This window comes from Scyliorhinus torazame, chromosome 8 (assembly GCF_047496885.1).
Source record: "Scyliorhinus torazame isolate Kashiwa2021f chromosome 8, sScyTor2.1, whole genome shotgun sequence".
In the NCBI taxonomy this organism is placed as follows: Eukaryota; Metazoa; Chordata; class Chondrichthyes; order Carcharhiniformes; family Scyliorhinidae; genus Scyliorhinus; species Scyliorhinus torazame.
In genome coordinates, this window is record NC_092714.1 from 24,978,554 (window position 1) to 24,998,204 (window position 19,651).

At 40.7% G+C, this 19,651-nt stretch overlaps 1 protein-coding gene across 2 annotated transcripts in view; it reads left to right on the plus strand.

The window, feature by feature from the left end:
• zbtb21 (zinc finger and BTB domain containing 21) overlaps positions 1 to 19,170 on the plus strand; it is a 77,572-nt gene extending 58,402 nt beyond the window's left edge. For both annotated transcript variants that reach the window (XM_072513171.1, XM_072513170.1), the window contains one exon: positions 1,618 to 19,170. In XM_072513171.1, coding sequence (XP_072369272.1) covers positions 1,630 to 4,869 — 3,240 coding nt within the window. In that variant the 5' untranslated portion in view covers positions 1,618 to 1,629 and the 3' untranslated portion in view covers positions 4,870 to 19,170. The remainder of the gene's footprint in view (positions 1 to 1,617) is intronic.
• Positions 19,171 to 19,651: the final 481 nt, after the last annotated feature.

Consider the following 19,651-nt stretch of genomic DNA (forward strand, 5'->3'; position numbering starts at 1 on the left):
GAGCAAGAGCAACATAGGATGTTGTGAATAGTATTCTTACAGGGAACAGATCAGTCCGAGGGAGCGTCGTTGAGGAGTCTAGTAGCTGTGGAGAAGACGTTGTTCCTATGTCTGGAGGTGCGGGTCTTCAGACTTCTGTACCTTCCTTCTGCCTGATGGAAGGGTCTGGAAGAAGGCAAAGCCTGGGTGGGACGGGTCTCTGATAATGCTGTCTGCCTTCCTGAGGCAGCGGGAGACGTGGACAGAATCAATGTGAGGGTGGCAAGCTTGTGTGATGCGTTGGGCTGAGTTCACCACACTGCAGTTTCTTGCGATCTTCAGCCGAGCAATTGCCATACCAGGCTGTGATGCTCTCTATGGCACATCTATAGAAGTTTGTGAGAATCGATGCAGACATGCCGAATTTCTTTAGCTTCCGTAGGAAGTAGAGACGTTGTTGGGCTTTCTTGACTGTTGCATCAACGTGAGTGGACCAGGACAGACTGTTGGTGATGGTGACCCCAGGAACGTAAAGCTATGGAGCTATTATGCGGGGGGTGGGGGGGGGGGGGGCGGTTGTGCTATGCTTCCTGAAGTCGAGAGATTGTTTTGGGTACACCATTCAACCAAGTGATTTATCTCCCTTCTGTAGTCTGATTCATCATTGTTTGAGATACGACCCATCACAGTCGTATCATCCGCAAACTTATAGATTGAGTTGGAGTTAAATCTTGCCACAAAGTCGTGTGTGTATATGGAGTACTATGGACGACTGAGCACACATCCTTGTGGGGCGCCGGTGTTGAGGACTATTGTGAAGGAGGTGCTGTTGCCTATCCTGACAGATTGCGGTCTGTTGGTGAGGAAGTCAAGGATCCAGCTGCGCAGGAAGGGGTCATGTCCAAGATTGCAGAGTGTGGTAATAAGTCTTGTCGGCATAATGGTGTTGAAGGCAGAGATGTAGTCTATGAACAACAGTCTTGCATAGGTGTCCTTGTTGTCGAGGTGTTTGAGTGTTGATTGTGGAGACAGGGAGATAGCATCTGCTGTGGACCGGTTGCGGTGATAGGCAAACTGCAATGGAACGAGACCATCTGGGAGGCTGGCGTTGATCTGTCTCATGACTAGCCACCCATGATAACAGACGTCAGGGCCACAGTCGGTAGTCGTTGAGGCAGGTAACCTTGTTCTTCTTTGGTACTGATATTATGGTGATCTTCTTGATGGAGGTGGGGACCTCGGAGCGGCGGAGTGAGGTGTTGAAGATGTCTGCGAATACCTTTTGTGCGACCGCTCAGTTCATGGCCGCCATCGGAAATCGGCCATCACCAGAAGTCATTAAACAGTAAATTATGCCACTTTGAAAAATTTCCAAATTATAATTTTTCTTGGTCTCATTCATAGTCATTCTATTAAAACAAGGTAACTAAGGTGTTCCCATCCTTACGTATGGGTCTTGCTCCTATGCCTGTTAGAAAATGTGTTGAACAATGCTATCACTCCTGGAATGTGAATCTAGAAATGTTTGTAGTCTGTCAAGTCAATTCAGATGACACCATCATGATGCTTTCATGCTCGTTATGTTTTCTGTTAATTCCTCCCAAATTTGACATTCATTATTCTGCTGCTGTCTTGCAGGTGGAGCAGACCATGGAAGGATTACTTCACTACATCAATCCAGCACATGCCATCTCTCTCCTGAGCGCACTCAATGAGGATCGTCTAAAAGGCCAGCTTTGTGACGTACTCCTAATTGTTGGTGACCATAAATTCCGGGCTCACAAGAACGTTCTGGCTGCTAGCAGTGACTACTTCCGGGCTTTGTTTACCAAGAAGGAGAATGAAGGCCAGTCGGTCTTCCAGTTGGATCTCTGTGAAGCAGCTATCTTTGAGAATATTCTGAATTACATCTACTCTTCATCCCTCTTCATTGAGAAGAAATGTCTTGCATCCATCCACGACCTTGGTGGCAACCTTGGTATCTCTTTTCTGACCAGCATTCCATCACAGACGCCTCAGATTTCCTGCGCCCCAAATCCTTTTAAAAAGCTCACCAAAGTTGGTGAGGATGTAAGTAGTTCCCAGCCACGGAGCGTGATTGTATGTCAGAGTCGCAGTGACCTTGATAAAAGTAATGTTGATTCTGAAACAAAGGCAGGGGATGCAAGTCAGAAAAAGGGACCTGCAGAGGAAGATCCAAGTCACAGTTTTAAATCATCATCTTTGATGAATGCTCTCAGGGCAAAGTCTAATCCTCTATCCAGAGATGTTGATGCAGCTCACCTATTGGATGATAAAGGATATCCTTTGTCAAAAGATATCCATGCGGCTTTAGGTGACACTAAATACCGTGCAACCTTCAAATCTCTGGACGATCAAAACAGAATGAGGTTTTGGTGTGATAGGAGAAATTCCATGAGTGTAGATGGAACCACAAGTTTTACTGACAATCTTTCTGAGGCAAAGCAAAGCCTCACTGACCTCTTGGTGAATGGAAAGTCTTTGTCCCGGCCACAACTTTCATCTGCGTTTTCGTTTCATGGAACCACAGGACTTTCATATTCCCAACAGAAATCTGGGCACACAGTAAATGTTGGCAAAATGGAAGAGAGTAATTTGCTATATTATACCAAAGTCGGGCCAACAGTTCCATCTGCAAGATTGCCACCGAACAGCCAGAGTGTGGTCAGCAGTGGTCCATTGGTGAAAAGTCTCCTTCGTAGGTCTTTGTCCATGGACAGCCAAGTCCTTGCCTACTCTTCCTCTCTTGATCTAAAAATGAACTACAGCTCACCGATATGTAAGCGAGAACCACTGGAGTTGACGTATGATGTATCGTCCCAAAAGCCCTCAATCACAGACTCAATGAAGCAGCAGCTTCTAAAGGAAAAACCACAGACTGATCAGCCCTGTAGACCAAGACAACTTCATGTATCTCAGGCTGCTGAAGCTGATGCCATCTCACTACCAACAGCTGTTAAAATAAAAACTGAACCTTCCAGCCCCGTCTCAGATACTTCTGACATAATTAGGGTTACTGTGGGAGAAACCTCACCATCTACTAGTAAGGAGTTCGCTGTGAAAAATGTAGAGAGGAACAGAAGAACATCAATGCTGCCAGTGAAGAGGAGGTTCCAGGCTGAAAATGCAAAGTTTTCTTATGAGAAGTCAGAAGCCTTCCCGCATTCTCCCAATATACCACAAAACTTTGAGGAAAGTTCAAGTCCTAAAGCAGATGATACTAATCTTGATCCGTCGAAGACTGATGAGAACAAGGATGAATATTCTGAGTCTGAATCAGCAGTTACTGGCAAGCAGTTCAAGTGCAGGACCTGCTTCAAGATATTCCGGTCTACAGCAGGTCTTTTCCGGCACGTCGACATGTACCATAATCCGGATAAGCCATATGCCTGTGATATCTGCCACAAGAGATTTCTCACCAATTTCAAAGTTTGGACACACTGCCAGACTCAACATGGAGTGGTTATCAACCCATCAGCGGCTACCAGCTCTAGTCCAGTTCCAGAAGAAAAATTTCAAAAGAAATTGAATGATATGGTGCGTGAAAGGGAGATCAAGAAGGCTCTATTTCACAAGTTGCGGCGCAGGCAAGTCTCTCATAGTTACCCAGGCCTGCGCTCAGAACAAGGATTCAAAAAGAATTTGAAATCTGCAACCAAAGGAGTGTACATTTGCACTACATGTGGGAAGCTGTTTCGTTTCCTTTCACGTTACAGGCAACACATGAAGACCCATCCAGGTGAGAAACCCTTTGTTTGCAAACTCTATAACAAGGCTTTCAAATCAAAAGAACAAGGTAATACTGAGAATGTGAGTGAAGATAGTATTGAACATCAATGTGAACATTGTAATACCAAGATGTCTTCATTGGCAGAGAAGACAAAGCATGAGAGGATCTGCAGGAATGTTACAGTGTGCTGCTACTGTAGCCTTAGGTTCTGTTCCAGAGAACTGAAACAGGAGCACGAAAGTCAGTGTGAATACAAGAAGCTAACCTGTCTCGAATGTAAACGCACATTTAAGTCTTCTTTCAGCATATGGCGTCATCAGATCGAGGTTCACAATGAAAACACAATGGCCCCAATGGAACCATCCAGCTTGGATCCAATATGTCACAATGGTGTCTTGCCCAAAGAGGTTCAAACTGAAATAGGAGAGGACTCTATAGCCAGCCCGAGTACATCAAAAGAGGATGACGCCTGTAGTGATTCTTCGGAACCAATGTATGTTGACTCTGAAGACAGCTCTTGCTTTCCTGAAGATCTCAGTGTCTCTAGTCGTAGGAATACAGGCACTAATGATAACCATCTACCTGACGTAGTCTCCTCAAATCCCATCCATCTGGAAGACGTGGCATCTGAATCCAACAGCTGCAGTGGGGAACCAGAGGACCTAACGTGCAAAGGAGAACGTGGTCTTTGGCCATGTGAAAAATGTGGCAAGATCTTCACAATACACAAGCAGCTGGAGCGCCATCAGGAATTGCTCTGCGCTGTCAAGCCATTCATTTGCCACGTTTGCCATAAAGCCTTCCGTACCAACTTCCGTCTCTGGAGCCACTTTCAGTCCCATATCTCTCAGTCCACAGACCGCCTTGAATTTTCTAAACCCGTGAGGAGCCCTTCCTCTTGCCCACCTGCTCCCCCCGCGCCACCGCTCCCTGCGCCACCCAATGAGCAATCTCCTGAGCCTGATCAGCCCTCCAATCATTCGGACAAGTCGAGTAGCCCGCAGGCAGCAGACACACTCTTTTCCCACGCCCCTCCTCTGGCAGCAGCCACCTTCGAAAGGCCATTCATGTGTAAATTTTGCCATAGGACTTTCAAAACTGCATTCAGTCTGTGGAGCCATGAACAGACTCACAACTGAAATTAAGATTTAAGTCTCATGTGACTCATTTGGGATCCCACTAGATTATTCTATAAAGATAACTTGGACTCAGAGGGTGCGCCATGGGCATGGACTGTGTATATGGCAATATAATGAACTATCCATTCACCGAAGGTTCAGGAAAATACAGAGTTGGATAAGAAAGGTGGAAATTAATATATGGTATTACTGATGGATCAAAGTAAAACCTGGAATTAAAAAAAAAAAATCACCATACTTATTACTTGGGTGCTACATGGAAGCATTTTTAAAAATAAGATGGGACTTGGCCAGTGTTACACAATCATTGTTTTAAGTGGGACTGGATTAATATTGAACCAACTCATACACTTGAGATGGATCCTTTATCATGTGTTTTTAATATTGAGTAATATATGTGGGGCTTCAGTAATATCATCAAAGCAATTTGTATTCTGCAATTCAGTTAACATTCACTGGTTCGGCCGTGTTGGCAGACTGACTGGGTTCAATTGGAATGAAGAATGTGGCCATTTCGATTAGTTGTTTTTTTCCAGCACAGAAAAGGTATGATTCTGAATGTGATTTCTGCACTAGTTAAGGCCCAAAGTATATCCTGTATGTCAAGGATCAGTTAAGTGGCTCATGGAATTATTGGGATTTGCTGCAAGTGATGGGTCTCAACCAATCAGCAGATTGGAGACAAAATTGGAGCTGGATTGTCAACTGCACCTTCTCAGTTAGCACAATTGATGGCAATCTACTGCAAGCAGAGGCATTGTAACCAAGATGACTCCAAAAAATGATTTTTAACCGATGACCATCGAGGGTTAGAGATTACACTCTTTCACATTTTTACCCCTGTGCACGTAGTCACCCTGTGATTTTTATACAGTACCTATTAAATAAAAAGTACTTTCATTGTCGTGTTGGACACACAATGGTATTCTAGAAATCCATCACTGCGAGCAGGACCAAAGGTAGCAGGCGGCTAATGCGAGCTTTAAAATGGTCTGAGCTAAAACGATAGAGAAAAGAGACAAAGGCACATTGGTCCTGCTTCAGCACTGGGCTATGTCAAAAGCTGGTGACTTGAGCAATACTGGAGGACAGTAGAACAGGTGCAGGAAAGTACAACTATTCTCACGCTTCAAGTTCCCCTTCATGCGACAAACATGTTAAAATGTCTCCTCTTTGGATTTGTTTGCTTAATAGCTGATAGTGGATTTTTTTTACTAAAGTACAGTGAAGTGGAAATGGAGTGAAAGGCTGATTTGGTAGTAATGACACAAGTGATGTCGGGGAAGAGGACAAGTCCTTCAAAATCATGAGCCAAACGTTACTGTTGAGGCCAATTTGTAGTAAATAAGTATTTTGTATTGTAAATTTAAGGTAATGGCACAGAAAATGGAGTATTACACTAATTTTGTTTCTGTAGAATGTGCTCAGGAAGGAGAGATGTGCAGTGCGGGAGGATGGGCCACTTTTATTTGTGGCAGGTCCTAAGAGTTTAGTTTCCTTCGAACCTGCTACTGGCTCAAGTTTGTCATCTCGACTCACTCCACTCAGCTCTAAGAGTATGCTACATGTAATTAACTTGTTTATAATGAAACTAATACAAAGACATTTGGTTAGCCCGTGTTTGACATTCAAATATGGATCGTATGACAGTATTCCGCTGAAGGGATGGTACTCTATCAACATTATACTGTATGTCCAGATATGTAAAACCGTTCTATTTGTTTACTTTCCCCAGTCTGCACCCAGTTGTGATTGGCAAAAAAAATGATTCATAGTGAGTCTTTTTTACCTTCCCAAATTGAGGATAATAAAACTTCCAATAACACTGACAGGACTACCATAAATTGTAATATAATGATTATCAATGCATCATTCTATTTAATTGTCACAAGAGAAGTTCAAGCAATTCAGCTTGTTATAACTAGATATTTTCTTCGTAAATTTTTATTATTTTAAAAGATAATATACAGTTTGCTGCATTGGAGTTGCTCAACTTAATTCTTGATTTCCTGAATTTAGTACTGCATAGTACTCTGAACATTAAATTCAATTGTTTACAGCAGAAAAGTCTTACATTTCTAGTTGAACCTGTCTCTTATTGCAGCAAAACTATATCAAGTGGAACTCTCTATATTATTTCTTGTAATTTCCCTTGTTAACAGTTTAAGTGTGGGAGAAGAATGTTGAGAGCTCTGTAGGCACATATCGGGCTGGATTCAATGCAATCCACCGTGGCGGGAAACGTGGAAGCTGGGCTCACTTGCTCCTGGGAGAGACTCTCACGCGACTCTCCACCCTCAGTCGCCACTGACTGGAGTCCCACAATGGTCCTGGGCCTCTGGTGGATGCAATATCGCCAGCTGCCACCACTCCCACTGGTGCTGGTGGCAATGGCGAACCACCAGACTCTGATTGGCTGGCAGCTCTCGGCAGGTGGGACATCCACCGCCAGGGCCCTTGATCGCAGGGAAGGCCTGCTGTTGGCTGTCTGTAAGTGCATGAAGGACGTGGAATTCCATTGGGCCTCTCCCACAGAACTAACTGGCGTTCCCCGTTCATTCTTCGATTGGTGGACGAGATCTCCATCAGCCCAACAAAATCCCAACACCATTGTCTTTTTAATTTAAAAGGTTCTTTTCATAATTAATACTATTGTTCAAATCCGTATATTAAGAATTTTTTGTGAGATTCAGCTGAAATAAGTATCCATCAATCTGCTAAAATAAACCTAACCATGATCGTTTAACTGATTATGGACATTGGGGTTTTAATGATTAATTGGTTTACTATTTATCCATTAACTTTATCCTTTTATGATCTGTTTAACTGGTTTACTATGCTTTTTGCTAACCTTCAGCACTAGCTTCCCTTTACCATTGGTTAATCTTTCCCTACTTGATGACTAGACTTAAATATAGTCGGAGAGTACTGGTACTCTTAAGGAGTAAGGACAGCCTATATTCAAAAGTAAGCATATTTCTATCCATGTTGCCAAAGAGTTGGTCACGTATTGTTTGTTTGCAAAACAGCAGAGAAGATCCATGTGGCAGTGCAGGGATTTTACATGGGCAAGTCGCAAATAATGCCCTGAAATGAGAGGAGGAGAGGGGAAGGAAATGGCATGATCTTGATGTAAATTGCAGAAAGGCGTGTTTAATATAGGTGCTATGGCTGAAACTGATCACTACGTTTGCACTGTAGTGTCGATTTTACTTGCACTTTTTAAATGATTAACATTGCCAAATTTTGCCAATAGTAAGCAGCGTAACTTTATTACTGTTTCAATTTTATACATTAAATTCAAGGCTGCCCTTGTCTTTGCTGTTGTTTTGAATCTGTTAAGTGTCCAGAGGGAATTGATAAACCAGATATGAACTCCTGGAGCAGATTAGATGACGAAAGATAAAAAGAGGCAAAATATATAAATGCTGGAATTCAAAAATAAATGCAGAAAATAATAGAATTGAACAGCAGTTCAATCACCATTTGGAAGGAAAAGATTGACTGGTGTTTCAGGTGAGATCTTTCAGTGGATCTCTTCTCCATCCTGCTGAGGGAGTTCATCACAAAATCTTAATCTCTCAGATATTGATTAATCTGCTGTTTATTCTCCATGTTTGTTTCGTTCATGTCAGTAAAATCTGAATAATACTTTAGCCACAGAATTGTTGCAACACAGAAGGTGACCATCCAGCCCAGCTCTCCAAATGAGCATCAGGACTTTGTGCTATTCCCCTGTCTTTTCCCCGTAACCCTATACATTATTTCTCTCCAAATAATCATCTAATGTCCTCTTCAATGCCTCGATTGAACCTGCCTCCACCACACTTCCAGGAAGAGCATTTCAGACCCAAACCACTCGCTGTGTGAAAAAGATTTTTCTCACATTACATTTACTTCTTTTGCAAATCACTTTAAACCTATGCCCCCTCATTCTTGATCCTTTTATAAGTGGGAACCGTTTCTCCCCATGTACTCTGTCCAGCCTAATCATGGTTTTGGACATCTGTCAAAGCTGCTCTTAGCCGCCTTCTCTCAAAGGAAAACAGTCCCGACCTCTCCAATCTATCCTCACAACTGAAAATGAATTTGAAGCTTCTAATAGACGAGGTACGTGTTGTTGTTGACAGGTAGCTTGTTTTGTGGGATGTTCTTTCTTCCATTGCACCTTACATTAACATGGGGGGGGGGGGGTCTGCTGTGACCTTTATTAATATTTCTACTCGTTTTTAACCCACCAGCAAACCGCATTCAAACATATTTGTGGAGTTCTGCATCTTGCAGACCAAGAAATCGAGGCTTGACACCTAGTGTAAGCTGAGTCTGCTGATCTTAGACCGGACAGCAATTGGCACGTGTCTGAAAATTTGGGCTCGGCTGTGATTTTTCTTTTCTCTCCTCACTCCTCTCACCCACCCCATATAGCCTATCCAAGGCCATGCATGAAGATTGACAAATTGACTTCAGGAGAGGAGGAAGCAAACTTTGAAAGAAGAGGATTTATTTTTGTCTGTAAAATGCCCAATATAACCAAATTTGTAATCTAACCAGACCAGATCATCTTTCATTCTACTTATTTTATCGTGTTTTTAGTCAAGAACCCAAACTAAGTTTTGTTTTATCATTTGACGCACCCGCTGTTAATTATTTTTAAAGAGATAAGAAGTTTATTCATTAAAATGAAAGCAAAATATTGTGGATGCTGGAAATCCAAAGTACTGGAAAAACTCAGCAGGTCTGGCAGCATCTGTGGGGACAGAAACAGTGATAACACTTTGAGTCGACTGACTCTTCTTCAGAACTTGCAAAGAAGAGTCATTCTACTCAAAACATTTGCTCTATTTCTCTCTCCACGGATGCTGCCAGACCTGCTGAGTTTTTACTGCACTTTCTGTTGTTACCTCTGTGTGTTAATCTTGTGATCAAATCATTTCTTTCGATCTGGGAAGAGAACCAAAATTAGTTGAAATATTGCGTGAAGGGTTTAGGTACGCAAATTGTGCAAGTTGTCTTACTCAGCATGCTGTGATGAAACTTTGAGAGCTTGACCTGACCATTGGTTTTGTTTGTCTAAAGGCCTCTTGCCACCTGACCTTCAATATTGCCACACAGTATTCACCTAATATCATAGGGAAGTGGGATTTTCACCAATTGCAAAGAGGAAATACACACAGACCTCAAACTTTGAACAGAGACAGAAATAATCCCTGAAAACGTGGCATGACCTGCTGGTTCAGCATACTCCAGCCTGAGATTGCAGTTGCAATTTGATGTTCCGTTCAGCACCCAGTGGTTGTGCAGACATTTCTGGGATTACAGAACATATTCTCAGTTTTTCAGATCATCCAATCTTTGACACAGACCAATAATCTTCTTTCCTAATCAGCTAACTAATGAGACAAGACTCATTGAAAGATCATTTCTCTTTTTCCTTGCAATACGTGTTTGATTGATGCGCAAGAGCCCAGATTAGGACTGTCAACCGTTCACAAATATATTCCTTTTAACTGTCAAACAAAACCTTAACACTAATATAACGTTTTCCATTGCCATTCATCCAGCTTCGTCTTGTCAAATGTTACGTGAATTTTCTGGCCAGGTTATTTTGAAATCCTTGCTTTCCCTTAACCCTTGAATAACATTGATCGCTGGACACTGCATTCTTTTTTTTGTGATGCTAACAGTCACCCGTTAGTTTTTGTCAGAACTGTGGAGGAGGAATGATTTTACAAGACTTCATAGTTTTTTATTTTATTATTCTGGCTCCAGAGTGTGTGATTTCTTATTCTAATCAAGCCTCAAGTTGAGAAAATGTGTGCTAATGATGATCCATCTGAGAAAAATTTGCCGTGTGGTGTAAGTAAGAAATAAGGGTTTAATAATGCTAGTCACAGAAATTCTTTATCATCTCAACTTTTGTTTTTGCTTTATGCTAGTGGAGTAATACCATGATTTCTTCAATAATTCTTTGGGTCCTTTTATGTGGCTCCAGTTTAACAGTGCTGACTGTATGACTTTGATAGAATTATGCCAGATTAACACCAAGTTGGCTTTCTATATAAATTTTGATCAATGTTGCATTCGCCAATTTGCACCTATCTGTTTTAGATTTAGAGTACCCAATTCCTTTTTTTTTCTAATTAAGGGGCAATTTAGCGTGGCCAAACCACTTGCCCTGCACATCTTTTTGGGTTGTGGGGGTGAGACCTACGCAGGCACTGGGAGAATGTTCAAACTCCACACGGACAGTGACCCGGGGCCAGGATCAAACACAGGACCTTACCGCTGTGAGGCCTCAGGGGAATTCTAAAGCAGAGAAAATTATATCAATGAAGCTTGGTTGAAAATGTATATAATCAGGTGTGTCTAATTAGGTTCGGGAAAGATCATAATGCCATCTAGCTTTTGTTTGGTCAGAATGGCAAACGGATTTGAAACTTTATTTGCAATATTGCCATTCAGTCCAAAGAAAAATGAACTTGTGTGATATGGTGCTGAGGAGGTCGGGAAAGTCCAAGGTCTGATTTCCGCTGACTTGCTGATTTTTATTTGGGCGACTTGGTTGAAATGTTGTGATTGTCTTCAATATTATCAGGCTAAGAAGAGGAAAGTCTGATATAGCTCCTGCTTCTGGCTACAATCCAGTGATCAGTGTTGGGAAAATCATTAGTGTTGATGGTGAATGACTGATTTTCTCATGTGATGGAATAGGTTGCTGACTCTGTAGATTTGTGGGAGAAGTAACTGTTCGGTTAAGGTACTGAAGAGTTTGTGTTGTCTGTGAATCAGAATGAATGACCACCTTTAAGAAAGGAGGTGAGAAACCAGACAACGGGTGAAGAGAAGGAAAATAAACTTATGCGGTCTGAATCATGAAGTTGACTACTGTTTTTACATATCTTCTGAAAATAGTTTGCCATGACAATGCAGAAAGTTTTGTTTTCACAGCAAAGACTGATCAATGTGGGGAATTAGCTCCCAGATAGAGTGATGGAGATAAACCCCCGGAATCATTTTGAGAAACAATTAGATGCTACAGTGGAGAGCATTAGGATTGCTGAATTGATTAATTAAGCTGCTCCAAATGGGATTGCCTCATCTTTATTTATCCTGTCATACAGAAATGGCTGAAAACATGGGTTTACAGGTTTGATGGTATTTGCTATTAACAACTAGTTTAGTATCTTGTCTCTTTTGAATAATTGGAGCATGGAAGGAGAAATGAGTGGGAAGAGGCAAATAATAGAATGTAGAATTATTTGCAAACTAGATTTATGATATGGACTTTTTATGGATTTAAGTACCAACATTTATTAATGTAATGTAAAAAGACAGAAGAAACTGGGTGATCTAATCTGCTCGAAACGTTCCATGTAAGGTGAGCTTTGGAAAGTCGATCCAATTTTTAGTGAATGCAGGTTTTTAATGCAAATTGCTCACAGATTAGCAAAAAAAATAGTGTTTCTCTCAGAAGCCATTGGATAACTGGTGTCGGAAATTCACGTTGCTGCATTTCTGAGGGTGGTGTTAAGGCACAGTTTTGTGAGCTTTGCAATGCACCTATTTGTGTTATACCTGGGAGTGCTTGATGTTTGCACTTTGTTCCAAAAATGATGGATTTTTTTCCCTCAACATTACCTCTGTGGTCTTGAGGAGGCAGGAATCATTTTGTGGGTTTGACAGGCACATCAAATATTGAGAACATAAAATTCAAGGACAAGAAAGTTAATCCATCTGATAGTTCAACTCAAATACCAAGGTTTATGTCCTTACTTTGATCAACCCTGATGTTTTTGACGATAAAGATCATGTGGCTGATGACTCCAAATATTTCCATAGAAAGAAATTCTAACTATGCTTTAAATATTATGTAATAGCCTGGGTTCATGCCATTTATAAAGTGTAATACGTTGTATAAAGCAGCCATAGCTTTCTAGACTAGGATTAAAACTCTGGTCTTGCCCTGTACCTTGCCCTTTTTACACAGATTGACCGTGTGTAAGTTTTATTTGAATAGGATTTTGGAGGATTTTCCAATGCTTACTTTAAATGCACACCCAAATTTTCAATGTCTGGTGATTTATGTGGTGATTTTCACAACCTCCGAATGTCCCAAAGCACTTTACAGTCAATAGAATACTTTTGAACTGTTGTCAATGTTGTATATGATCTCAGTCATGTTCTCATTAAATGACAGAAAAGACTTGAGGGACTAAATGGCCTCCTCCTGTTGCTATGTTCCTATGTAATGTAGGAAATGCACCAGCCAAATTGGATACAGCAAAGTAATCATTTATTGATGTTGATTGAGGAATAAATATTAACCAGGACGCAGGAAGAACTCCCCTGCTCATTTTCGAAAAAAGCACCTTAGTTGGGATCTTTTATGTTCACTTGAGAGGCAGGGAGAGCTTCGGTTTCACATCTTAACCATTAGACAGCACCTCTGACAGTGCTGCATTCCCTTAGTATGTCTCAGAATTGTCAGCCCTAGGTATTTTACCTCGAGTCACTGGTTTGGGACTTGAACCACAAACTTCTGTGTTTGGATGGAACAGTTTAATGCAATGTATTTGGCCAAGAAAAGCTGTAAAATAAGAATAAGATTACAAATATTTGGAATCTAAGGATGAATGCTCCACACTTCTTCTCGAGATCTTGTTTCCTCCTCTCTCTTTCAAATTTGAATTATTTAAATTGTGCCCATTGATTTGTATAATTATATTTCCAAGATTAATATACATCAAATGGAAGTCTCATCTTGAACCTCTATATTTTTACAGGATTTTTATTTTTATGGATTGATGTTTGCAATTTAATGGCTGTATGCCACCCCTGGTTTTGCAATGTATCAGATGATATATCCCAGTTAATTTCAGACTGTAGAATGTGATTACATCATTGGAGAATCTGTTGGTGTAACTGTCATTTTTACTTTTATATTGTACTGTACAGTAATATAGTATGTGCACTCTTGTGTACAGTGTCATATCGACACTATCTTTAACTACAATTCCTATGCTATGAACATGTGAACCTGTTTTCAAAGTTGACTTTTCTTTATTAAACAAAGTGGGGGTGGCACGGTGGCACAGTCGTTAGCTCTGATGCCTCATAGCGCCAGCGACCCAGGTTCAATTCCAACCTCAGGTGATTGTGGGGAGTTTGCACTTTCTCCCTGTGTCTGCGTGGGTTTCCTCCGGGTGCTCCGGTTTCTCCCCACAGTCCAAAGATGTGCAGGTTAGGTGGATTGGTCATGCTGAATTGACCAAATAAAAAGGTTAGGTGGGTTACAGGGATAGGGCGGGGCATGAGCCTGGATGGGGTACTCCTTCGGAGGATCAGTGCACTCGCTGCACCGAATGGCCTTCTGCGCTGTAGGGATTTTATGATTCTATGAAACACTACATTGGTCTGATCTCACTGAGTTTATTGCACAGCTCAGGCATATGCAAACGCTTCAATGTGTCGCAGACTTCACCTATTCCACGTACATCTTTAACTTGGCACGAGTCCCATCTGTTGGCCCAATTCAGTCAAAGCAAGCCAATGAAAATACTTTCAGAGTGCTGGTGAAGGAGTTTAAGAGAGGCGACAAGGGTGAGGGGGCTGAAATACAGTGGCTCCCTGCATTAACATTCTTCTTTCACCTGTGGGACTTGGATGTAATTCCAGTGCAGACAAATGTAATGTCTCCTCTCAGTGCTGCCAGGCAGGTTCATCATTGAAAATGTATTTGGGCAGCTTCAACCCAATTCTTAGTTGGCGCAGTCTCAACACAAAACTGCTTGCAGATTTGCACTAAAAATTGATATTCCTGGAGAGTTGGTGGGTGTGGGGAAAATAGCACAGCAGTGCTCTTTGAGCGGAGGGTTAGAATGTAGAGAGTGACGGAGCCAGTAGTCCTGTACTCTGCATTCAACCTGTGCTGTAACTGAGCATTGATGATGCTGAAACTTATTGTCATATGGTAAAAGGTATTTATTTCACAGTCCGGACATCCCTCAAAAAAACACTTAACATGTGAATGGACTTGTATCATGCATTTAAACTTGATTGATTCACTGCACATACTATATATATGTATATATTGATTCATTGCATATATATAGGTGGATGACTGTTGTATCTAAGTGCCTGCGGATAGGTTTCCCAATTGAATGGCATACAGGTGTAATGTAATATTCTTTTAGAAATTGAATGAATGTATTGCAGTATTTGTACTTCGATAGTTAAATATGTCCCTGTCTGAAATTATGATGTCTGGCTATGCAATAACAAGAAAGTAAATTGTTATTGATTTGGGGAAGGTGATATAGTTCTACGAGATTTTTATAGAAATTTGTCAGGATTAATTATTGTAACTTTATTTTCCTTCAGGTTTACTTTTCTGTCCATGAGTCTGTGTTTTTACATAATCACGAGAAAGGCTTTTCATGGTTTTTCTCCAGAAGCGTTTTGATGATTTTCTTTTTACCCCCTGCTGGGAAAGGGGGAAAATTATGTGTTTCTGTTTAAATGATTCACATTGCAACCAGACCCATGAAGAAAGGTTCTGTTTTTCTCATGCAGTTCAGCTCTTATAACCCCTACTCCAGTACACACTTTCCATTTTGGCGTTCCCTTCCTGCAAGACGGGTGGATTGGGATAAGGTGGTTTGGACTAATCTGTTTTTATTAATGTTCCCTGTCAATGCTGCTTAAAGCATTCCAGGAAGGAGGCTGCCTACAATTCTGGAAACTCCATTCCTTTGGTTGCCAATGTTACCATTTCTAGACGGTCCACAGGTTTCCTTAAGCAGAATTTTCCAACCTGATTTTAACCAATAGACTGATTTTTTTTTTTTTCTTTAAACAATGCCTCGTGCTGTGGAGACTTCCGTTATCACAATGATAGAATTTTAAGGAGCAGAGCAAGTCCCTGCGTTTGCACGATGATCACATCCCAACTCTGCTTCTATCCTGTACATATAATATCACAATTTCCCGACCGTCTTCGCGTTTCATTTGTTTATCTCATGTTAACATCCATTCCCACCCTATGATAATGCACTACTGTAATGCAACACGTTTTGTCAGCATAAGGTTCACATTTCCTACCTAAGAAATACCAGAATGAACGAGCTCAGCTAATTGTTTTCAGGACTTTGCACTTGGAGTTTCCTGCCCCAATGCAGAGATTTCAGTAATTTACCCAGAACTGATGTGATGGTTACACTATTTTTCCCCCATCCTAAACAACCCTCTGATCTGATTAATACTACACTCCTGTATGCTTCACCCGATGCCTGTGTCTATGTATTTACATTGTGTACCTTTTGTTGCCCTACTACATATTTTCTTTTTCATGTACTAAATGATCTGTTTGAGCTGCACGCAGAAAAATACTTTTCACTGTACCTCGGTACACATGACCATAAACAAATCCAATCCAATCTTATTCTACTTCACAGGTCTATGAACTGTTGGAAGGGCAGAGCTTAAATGCACTTGATGAAGTATTCATTAATTATACCTGAGAAAGAGCAAATAACTGACCGTTGAATTATTTTTATATATACAAAAGCTTGAGATGAAGTAAGCCTGAACACGTTTACAGAACTATATGTAATGGAACATGGATAAATAAAAGCAGCCTTTTGGTTTTCGTTTTGCATTAATCTTGCACCATACCTGGAGAACAAATTGTTTCCAAGACTGCACTGGTGCCACTCTGCACCCGCAAGAGTGGGCTGGAGTGAGCTACCCCTGAGTTTTCTTTTTAAAAAGCATCTGCATTCTCACTATAGCATGGCATCTGGCTGCCGTTATAAAGAGATCAGGGGGTTTGGCATTTGATAATCCAGTCACCCTCCATTGCTCATTTGTTCCCCTCTCCATTTTGTTGAAAACGTGTATAAATTTCCCAAGCTCTTGCCTAAATTCTCCATTACTATACATATCCCCTACTTGGCTAAAATGCGCGAGGTGAAGGCATGGAACAATGATTCGCCATTTGTCTCCTCAGTCGGGAATTAGCATATTGGAGTGGGGAAATGGTGCATGCTGAAGCTGCAGGAACTGGGGTTTGTCTGCTCATGCTTCTGTGAAGCACCTTGGGACATTTTACTTGATTGAAGGTGCTATATAAATGCAACTTGCTAACTAATTTCATTTCATGATTTTTGTTCCTAATTTGATAAATAAAATGGTGACATATAATTTCAGTTAACTTTGTGGGAAGAAAGATTAGATCGGAGCTTCTCCCTGTGAACACTAACCATTCAAAAATAAAACTGCGTCTAGTTTTGAGTCGATGTGGAAAATTTTGCAATGCTGAAGGGTTTTTAACCCCCCCCTCCCCCAACAGTGCTTTTGAGGCATCATTCCTCACTGGACATGCATTTATTTATTTTTGTTAAACTCTCTTAGCAGTTATTGTTTGAATGAACTGTAGAAATTATGACTATGTACAATCCTTTTTTAAAAATGTGCAAAATTGCAACTGCAGCCTGGAAGAGATCATTGTCTAGGGAGTAAATCATTGACCATGAGAACACAAAATGTATTCCAGACATGAGAGAAAGGACTTGTAAGTTTACTGGTCATCCTTTGTAGGGACTGAAACGAACCATAAATTATTTAAACACGGTTAGTTTTGTTGATCAATGTAAACTGTGAAAGTTGGAAGTTTAAAAATGGAGAGATAGGTCAATCAGCATCTGACAGAGAAAGTTGAGTTTCTCTTTTGAGTGGGCCTTTGTTAGGCCTGAACTTCAATCTGCCTCTGTCTTTCAAACATACCTGTCGTGTAATTCCAGAACCTTTGATTTTCATGAACTATTTTTATTGTACGCTTGCTACTTTTATCTGCAAGTTTATAATGTAAATATATATGGGAGGGGGTGAGGGTAGGGAATGCGCAATATGGTCACTAACTCAGTTGAAGATTATTTTTGGATATTCAGTTTGCCGTCAAATTGCTCCTCCCCTGTATTTCCTGTTACTTTGTGTGTAGAAACTATGAGGTAACACTGCAGGCCCAGTGAATTACAGCATCAACACATATAATTTTGACTTGAAATAGAGCGCAGCTTTTGTAAAATTTGCAATCTGGTTTCCTGAACACGCTATCAGCCAGTTCAAATATCATGCATCTTCCCAAAGTTATTAAGGGTCTCAAATAAGATCAGATTGCACCCTGCTTTTATTGTTCTGTGCAGGAGGTATATGGTGGTGACATCAGTTGGGAATTACAACTGACCACCAGTGCGTTTGGGCTAGATGTGGAAAATTAACCAGCTTTCCTGTCCATTATCACTATTGGCCCTTGGGTGAGGAAAGGCTTATACCTCTATAGTTCACTGACACTCGCTGCTTAAGCTTAACATGAGCAAGGCTGCTGGTGGCCAGGAATTTTAGGAAAGCATAATGGGGAAGGAGGGTGAGGAGAATTTACAGTTCCCTTTTTATTCACAAGTGTCTCACCGAGTCCTGGCTGGACAGTATAGGAAATGGACATGTCGAGGGATTCTTTGCTGCAGAAAGGTGTTTGTTAAATCCTTTTACAGATGCTATTTTTCCTGGGTTGTTTGCCGAATTCACTTTTTAAAAAATAAATCATAGCTATTGCCTTTTGAGGTTTTTTGCATGTCAAGTTGTATTTACAGTGGTTGCATTACATGCCAGTGTCCATTTGAAAATTTTTAATGTTAAAAATATACTACTGATCATGTGGAATGTATTTTAAACTTGAGATCACTTTGATCTATTTTGCTTTCTTTCTCTCTCAGAACATGTTGACTGCATAGAAAGGAAACTGGTTTGATCCCTTTCAAGCCTATTATCAAAAGTGTTATTACTTTATAACTTTTTATTAATGAAGTTAAAAAGATATCTGCAAAATCTAACTAAATCTGTGAAGAGTCTAACATTTGTAATTGTTCTGGCCTCTAGATTTTTAAAACAAAAACATTTGTGCATTTGGCACAAAATTAAACTGTACAAAGCTTCAAGTTCCTTGTCCTTAACCTAAATTGGACATCTTTTTGTTCAGTCTGGACCAGAAAGGGTTATAAATTAATTGAGTTTTTGTTTTCAAATTGCTGAATGAGGTTGGTTATTTTGAAGCACTGTACTTTCAAAACAAGGAATACCAATTGTACATTGTCATGCAGTAGTTGTGCTCACAAAGACACCAAAGATTAACCAATAGCTTTAGGCTTTTGACTGTTCTGCTCTCGAATTAACCACTTGACTTCAATGTCTTTGTGTAATACGTTTATAAAGACATGGTAATAAATGAATTGTTTTCAAACATAACAGATTTTTGTCTTTTTAACTCTCTGTATTTTGCATTCGAGTGGGAATTTTTAATAACCAATTTTATTTTTTAAATGACCCGTAACAGCATAAAATCACAACATAAATCTGATTAAGGAATCCTCCATTCAGAAACAACCTAAACTCCCTCCAGAAGATAATCACGTCCTGAGTGATCACAACACTCTTCTCCCACTACTAGATCCACCACGAGATCCATAACCCCCTTCCACAATCCTGCTCAATGTTGGGCACATTTACAGCAGATAATAGAAAATGCAGCCAGTGAAGCCTACTGTCATCTCACCATCCCTAGCCCGCTGCTAAGTGAGTAATCCTGGCCACTGTGATAATGAAAATCGCTTGTTGTCACAAGTAGGCTTCAAATGAAGTTACTGTGAAAATCCCCTAGTCGCCACATTCTGGCGCCTGTTCGGGGAGACTGGTACGGGAAATGATTTGGTATGATAAATGATTATAG